The sequence below is a fragment of the Pholcus phalangioides genome, unplaced genomic scaffold (genome assembly GCF_987345545.1).
Source record: "Pholcus phalangioides strain wild (caught in Gottingen) unplaced genomic scaffold, Ppha-v1.0 ptg000024l_1, whole genome shotgun sequence".
NCBI classification, from domain to species: domain Eukaryota; kingdom Metazoa; phylum Arthropoda; class Arachnida; order Araneae; family Pholcidae; genus Pholcus; species Pholcus phalangioides.
Genome location: NW_028301616.1, coordinates 17964548 through 17972004, shown reverse-complemented (window position 1 = coordinate 17972004; position 7457 = coordinate 17964548). Strand labels below are relative to the sequence as shown.

At 38.2% G+C, this 7457-nt stretch overlaps 1 protein-coding gene across 1 annotated transcript in view; it reads left to right on the top strand.

The window, feature by feature from the left end:
• GABA-B-R1 (gamma-aminobutyric acid type B receptor subunit 1) overlaps nucleotides 1-7457 on the top strand; it is a 61768-nt gene continuing 54311 nt past the window's right edge. Inside the window, exon 1 of the mRNA XM_089250620.1 lies at nucleotides 1-449. Within this exon, the coding sequence (XP_089106746.1) occupies nucleotides 147-449 (303 nt within the window). The 5' untranslated portion in view covers nucleotides 1-146. The remainder of the gene's footprint in view (nucleotides 450-7457) is intronic.

Genomic DNA, 7457 nt, shown 5'->3' with positions numbered 1-7457 from the left:
ACAACCCCTACGGACCCTGCTCTCTCTCTCCATCATTACATCTAAAATGACGTGAAGGTGCGATAGGATATATTATGTGTTTCCATCAAAATTTAATTAACTTTCAAATAGAAGCTTGATATCGGGGAGAGGGGCCTGGCCTAAACATGGCCCGTCCGATGTTTTCAGTGGAATTGCGCCGAATGCTGTCGGCAATCGTCGCGTTGTGCTTGGTGCCGCCAGGACTGTGCCGCGTCCCGGAAAATCTCCCGAACGATCCCTCGGGATACTACAATAGGCATAAGAAAGAGGACCTGCACGTCGCGGCGATATTCCCAGTCAACGGTACCGGCGGTTGGCTCGGGGGTCAAGGCTGCCTACCCGCTGCCGAAATGGCCCTCCGCGACGTCAACCTCGAACCAAACCTATTGCCTGGATACAAGCTAAGGATGCACTGGAATGACAGTCAGGTAGGTTCCGAATTAGAAAAATGCGCATAAATAGAGCTTTGGGGGGTGGGGGGGATTTACAGGAGGGTGTATGGCTTTGCCGCCCGCGGTCTACACAAATGTTTGCATGCCTTTCTCCCATTCTAGACTTATTTTTTGGCAATTGAGTCTACAAATTTGCCGCCCTGAACTATAGCTATCCCCGCCGTGAATGTGTCCCTATGCCTCTAAGTCAGTGCTATCTTAACTCATGGGCCACGGGCTTCAAGAGAAGAGGGGGCTTCAGAAAAATGAGATCTAGTTGAAATTTTCGAGAATTTGCCGGGTAAGGCCTCAAATAATCACCTAGCCCGGGGGCCCATAGTATTAAGACGGCCCTGCTCCAAGGCACTCTTTTTGTCACTCGTATGCTTGCACACTTTCTTGGTCACTCTTTTGGTTATTGACCTGATCCCTTGCTCTCTAGATCAGTGGTGCTCAACCTTTGGAAGCCCGCGGCCCGGTGGTACATACGACTAATGAGCAACAAATAGAGCAAAATGAAAAAAAAAAAAATCGCTCACGGTCGGTTTGAATGCTGTCAGGGCCCAGCGGTAAACGGTGCTCTAGATACTCTCGTGCTTGCGAATGCTCAAGCTCACTCTTTAGGTCTATCCGGTTACTCACATGCTTGCAAATGCTCCAGGTCACTCCCATGCATACATACATTTCACACTTTTTAGGCCTCTCACTGACCCAAACCTTTGCCCTCTAGGTCACACTTTTGCTCGTTCACCGACCTGGTTCTTCACTCTCTAGGTCACTCCCCATGCTCACACTCTTTCTAGGTTATTCTTTTAGGTTTCTCACTGCCCCAATTCCTTACTCTCTAGGTCACTCTTTCGATTATTCACATGTTCGCAAATGCTCTAGGCATGGCCCCCACATCCTGCAGCAGCGCCCTCTTAGCTGTAGGACCAGGTCGAGGCTTAGTACCCGAAGGGGTTGGGAGAGAATTTTGGTGGGCCCCCGTCCATAGTGAATTTATAGCGTGAAAAAAAAAAAGGAATCGTCCCGAGCTGGAGCCCTATCAGCCCCACCCTTGTGGAGGCCATGGCTCTAGGTCACTCTTGCCCTCTCTAAGTAATTTTGTTATCCCTATGCTTACACGCTGTCTTGGTTACTCTTTTAGGTCTCTCACTGACCAAGACCCTTGCTCTCTAGGTCATTCACGTGCTTGCAAACGCTCTAGGTCACACCCATGCGTACACTCTGTCACTCCTTTAGAAACGTATTTACGGGATGGGGCGGGGAGTGGTCTTGACGGGCTGTATCCCAGGGAGGCAAATTTTCGAAATTATTGTCAAGGAAATTAGACTGAGATGGGGGGGGGGGGGGAATGGCGACAAAATTAGTATAGCCTACGAAAAACCTTAAATCCGCCTCTGCCAAGAATGACCTAGAGAGCAAGTGACCAGGTTATTGAGTAATCTAGAATTTGCAAGCATGAGTGACCTGGCTATCTAGGTCATTCTTGGCAGAGGCGGATGTAAGGTTTTTCGTAGGCTATACTAATTTTGTCGCCATTCTGCCCCCCATCTTAATCTAATTTTTTTGTTAATAATTCCGCAAATTTTCCTCCCTGGGCGTTAAGACTCCTCCCGTAAATACGTTTCTGGAGGAGCCCGGCATCCTGTTCCGGGGGAGCGGGCATGATTCCCCCCCCCCTCTAGTTCGAGCTTTGCATACATCGATAGAAGAGTTCGAACTTATAGCATTGCTAAAGTGAAAATATCGTGGATAAAGTAATAAAGTTCAGTTTTAAGCTCTTTCCCCCCCCCCGTCGATGCTTCGCGGCCCCCCCGTACGAGAGCATTCTTCTCTCATACCTTTAATAATTCATAAATATAAATGATGCAAATTGATGCCCCCCCCCCCGGCCCTCGAATCCCGCATGTACGGGACATGAAACAGCCCCCTCGCACCCCTATCTGACTAGAATTACACACCCTCCAATTTACATAATTACTCTCGAAAAACTGCGCCACCTACCAGATGGCATAATCATGCGGGAGACGCAGGGCCGAAATTGGGGGGGGGGAGCAGGCGAGTCTCGTGCCCCGGGTGCTGGACCCGAGGGGGCGCAAATTTCATTCTGAAACCTCTCCTTCAACATTACAGGGGGCGGGGGGCGTCAAAATGCGCTCTTGCCCCGGGTGACACCTCGCATGTAGTTGTGGCCCTGGGGGGGGGGGGGGAGAACAATTCTCAGGGCTCTCCAATTACGACAGAATAAAAAAATTATGGGCAAAGAAAGTTGCTGTGAACATTCGAGGAAAAACACACAAGACAAACAAATTTGAACACAATTAATGAAAATTTGAAATTAATAACGGGCAGGACCTACCAAGTTGAGGGCATAAGCCCCCATAGATCTCAAAGAATTTCTCCTATGGGGGGGGGGGGGGGGTTGCAAAGAGTTGGTGTATAGATGCGTGCCCATTCTTAGTGCTTTAAAATCATTCTTTTCTAGACTGTTCTTGGGAGAGCGGTTGATAAACGATGACAAAGCCAAGGGAGTCTCGGGTGGAAAAAGTTTGAAACCAATGGCATAAGCGAATACAGAGCCCCCCCCCCCATAATGGGGAGAAGGGCAAATATATCCACTCTCCCATCTGTACGAGTTATTTTAAATTTTTTATAACCTCCAGAAAGATGGGGAAACAGGGTTCCCCTATAATCATCCCCCTCACCCATATGCTACTTATTTATGATTGAATTTATCTTAAAATTCAAAACTATTCAGAATCAATGCAATTGAAAACAATTTGAAAATAATTGATAATTCAGAATTAACTAAAAAATAATAATTTCAGAACTCGTAGAAAATTTAGAATTAATGAAAGAAATATCAAGAACGAATTAATGGCAATTCACAATTATTGAAGGGAATAATTTGAGAATAATCGAGAATTTAGAACTAATGACAATTTAGAATTAATGAAATATTTTCAGAAACAAAGAATTCATAATACTAAGTACAATTCAGAATTATTGAAAAAGGAGTAATTTGAGAACAATCGGAAATCTAGAATGACAATTTTGAATTAATAAAAGAAATATTTTCAGGAAAACATATAGAATCAAAAAATTATACAGTGATAATTAAAAATTAATGAAAGGACTAATTTCAGAATTCAAAGAAAACTCAGAATGAATAACAGAAATAGATTCTCAAAATTCATGGAAAATTCAGAATTAATGAAATAAATATTTTCAGAAATATATCACCTATCTTCAAAATGATTAAAAAGAATAATTTGAGAATTATCAGGAATCCAGAACTAATTGCAATTCAAAATGAACAGAAGAAATGATTTGAGAATTTATGAAATTTAAGGACCAATGAAAGAATATTTTCATGATGATCAGGAACCCAGAATAAATGAAAGAAGAAAATTTCTGAAATTTATAAAAATTCGGAACTGGTGGAAGAAATATACGTTCAGGGAATTAATGCATCTATAATTGCTGAAATTGTTTCATTAATTCTAAATTTCCAATAATTCTGAAAATATTTCTTTCAATTCTTATTCCAGATAACAATTCAGAATTACGGAAAGGAATAATTTGAGTTGAGAACTTTATTCTTAAATTAAGAATCCAGACCTATAATAACAATTTAGCATTAATGAACAATTTTTTTTCAGAAATATTGAGAGAATCTACAACTAATAATTTCAGAATTGAAAGAAATAAACATTTTTGGAAATATATATACTCTCCAGAATTACTGATAATGCAGAATTAATAAAAGGTATATTTTGCAAATTCAAGAAAATTCAGAATTAATGAATGAAACAGATTTTTAATTTTTGGAAAATTGAGAAACTAATGAAATAAATATTTCCAGAAATATCAAGAATAATGAATAATTCATAACTACTGAAAGAAATATGTTCAGGAAATCAATGAAATGATTTCTCGGCTCATGAATTTCTAAAATAATTTCTTTAATTCTCGTGATTCCCAATAATTCTCAAAATATTTATTTTTTATTAATTTTTTAATTGACTCAGATTTGAAGAATATCAATATACTAGCTATGATACAGAATTAAATGGAAGAAATCATTTGAAAATTATTGGAAAAACCAAAACTTATGCTAACTCAGAATTAATACCAGGAATTACAGTAAAACCTTGATAAGTCGTCACCCCAAGTTATTGAAAAATTATGACGGCTTAAGCGGAGTGCCATCAATTTGCGATGTTGTGAAAATCGTATAAATTTAAAGTAATGTGAAATTTATTAAAGTATGAATCAAAATAACAATATTAATAAAATTTATAGATCGCGAAAGAAAAAATAGCAATTTTTTACCTTTTTTATCTCTTATTACTTGAATTATTGTGGTGAAATGTACACTTTGATTTATATCAGTAATTTTCAAAGCTATAAGTAGCTTTTCTGCATAATAGAACTCTCTATTGCACATTAATTTACAGACATCAAAAATTTAAAATTTTAGTATTTTAATTCTTCATCAGTAGTTCATGATACAACTACAAAGTAATCTCGAACACTTTTGACGTGGTGGAGGGGCCCTGGGCAGGGAAAAGTAAACTGAAGACCTCACAACTTGGGAAAGAATGCTTAATTTTTTTCAACAAAGATATTTTGTTTAAATTTCGAGCCCTAAATTAATAGAGCCCATGCTTTCTACGATTATTTATTATACGTGCCCGTTGCACTTTGACTTGATTAATTTGATTCTTCGATTTACTTAATTTTTGACTTCCCTTCACTATGTGTAATCTTTGACGTATCAATAAATGTTGGTTTTGCCGGAGATGCCCTGGCCTTCCCCCCCCCCCGGGGCCAAAGTGCTTACGTTGCTTCTTGCGACAGAGCCTGGGTGTCTCGTGGTTTCTCCAGTAGAGCCCATGCAGAAATGAGATCTAGCTTGAAGAGTCTCCAACGTTCCAAAAACATCTTTGATACATTTGATTTTTATTTTATCATTAATTGAAAACACTTTCCTCTTTACAGAATACACCATTTTTACTGATTTTCTTAAAGATACTACTGAGATAGCAAAATGTCTATACAGTCTGAAGTGGTCATACGGATATGAAGACAGCGGCAGGAGATAGAAAGGAGGGGACATCAGATACCTCTAGGTCTGTTCCATTTTGGTCCAATTTTTCAAGGGGTGGTTTGAAAAGAGTGGTCTTGTAGTGGACCAGTGGACTCCTAGAAATGGCAGGAAGGGTTAAAGAGTGTGATTTTGACACAGAAGTCAAGTAATGCTGTCTTTCAGGATCCTAATATGTGTAAGCTTATCTTCAAAAAATTGGGAAAAAATATCTTCAAAAGGAACATTTCAGTTCACTATAAGCAGTCTTATTTTCTCAACACACACAGTTCACTATAAGCATTTAAAATAACATTCAGGGCTCCCACTCAAAAAAATGAGAAAAAGTAGGAAAACGCAGGACTAAAAAGTAGGATGGGGGAGGGTAACCCCCTTAGACAACATAATCATAGCATAATGGAAAAAAAAATTTAATTTTGAATTAACTTTTTTTTCCCCCTAGCACTATTTCAGTCAAGCCAAAACAAAATGACAAATGACTTGGTTACAAAACCAATTTTTGGCCAAAACAGTGCACTAGCAACCACAGATAATTCTTTGCTGTCTCTCCTCATATATATTACATTCTTTTTTGGAGTCTTCCAAAGTGAAGAGCTTGCCAACTCTCTTCGACAAGGCACAGCAAATTTCGAAGACGTAAGTTTTTTAAGAATGAGGCACCTTTGAGACCACTTTCGAAAGCACAATGCAAAATGTGTAAATTACAAGATCCAATGTAAATAAGGCAAGGTGAACCAGATAGTTTTACTGCGTATCATTTTTAAATTTTACTGTTTTGTTCACATTTTACTGTTCAATGCCAGTGTAATCATTTTTGACAAATGAAGCACTTCCATTTCTACCTCTTTGCTGAGCATTGTAAATATTGTTTATGCCTCTTCATGACTTAAAAATACAGAAGACAACTGAATGCTATTGGGTAGCATCAGAATCACCAAACCTAGAAGAGGCCTATGTATCCAACTGCTTTGAAATGAAAACTGTTGTTTCACCTATTTGCACCATAATTTTGAATGGTGAAAGTTACTGTCCAAGACCACAAAGTAATAAATACAAAATCATTTTTCCATCCAGACAGAAGTTTTTAATGACTACTATACTTGTTGAACCCTCAAACTAAGCAAATGAAAAATTAATCAATCAAATGGTCCACATACACCCCCCCCCCTCCTCCAAATTACCTTAAAATGATACAATTTCTGCTTTGGCAGAATCATTAATTGCATTCTCCAACATTTGTAATATTTGGCAATATATAAATAGTTTCCTGCTCAATTAAAATCAATTACACAAATTTTGTCGATAGGATTTGGTAAAAAAAAAAAGTAGGACGAGTGGGAGCCCTGAACGTGCTGAGTTGGGACCACTAAAAAAGTTCATTGTAGCGAGGTTCGACTGTATCTGAATTCTACACGTTATTTGGATACTTTTTTCTAATTGGAAGTATGTCTTTAGGATCAATGGTTCACCCATTAAACTGTGACAAGAGGAGCTATGTACCCTAATGACAATTCAGAATTAGCGAGCAAAAGAAATATTTTCAGAAATATCGAGAATGTCTAGATCCAATAATAGTTGATAATTGTAAGAATAAGAATTGTAGTAAGAATAATTTGAGAAAAATCTAGAACTGATGATAATTAAGAGTTAATGAAAGAAATATACGGAATCCAGAATTAATGACAGAAATAGATTCTTAATTCATGGGAAATTTAAAATTAATGAAATATTTTCAGAAATACCAAGAAAACAAAATCAGAATCAAAGAAAGGAATATTTTGAGTCTTATAAAATCATGAATCCAATTACAATTCAGAACGAATGGAAAAAATGATTCAAGAAGTTAAAAAATTTAAGGATCAATGAAGAAATATTTTCGTGACCACCGAGAC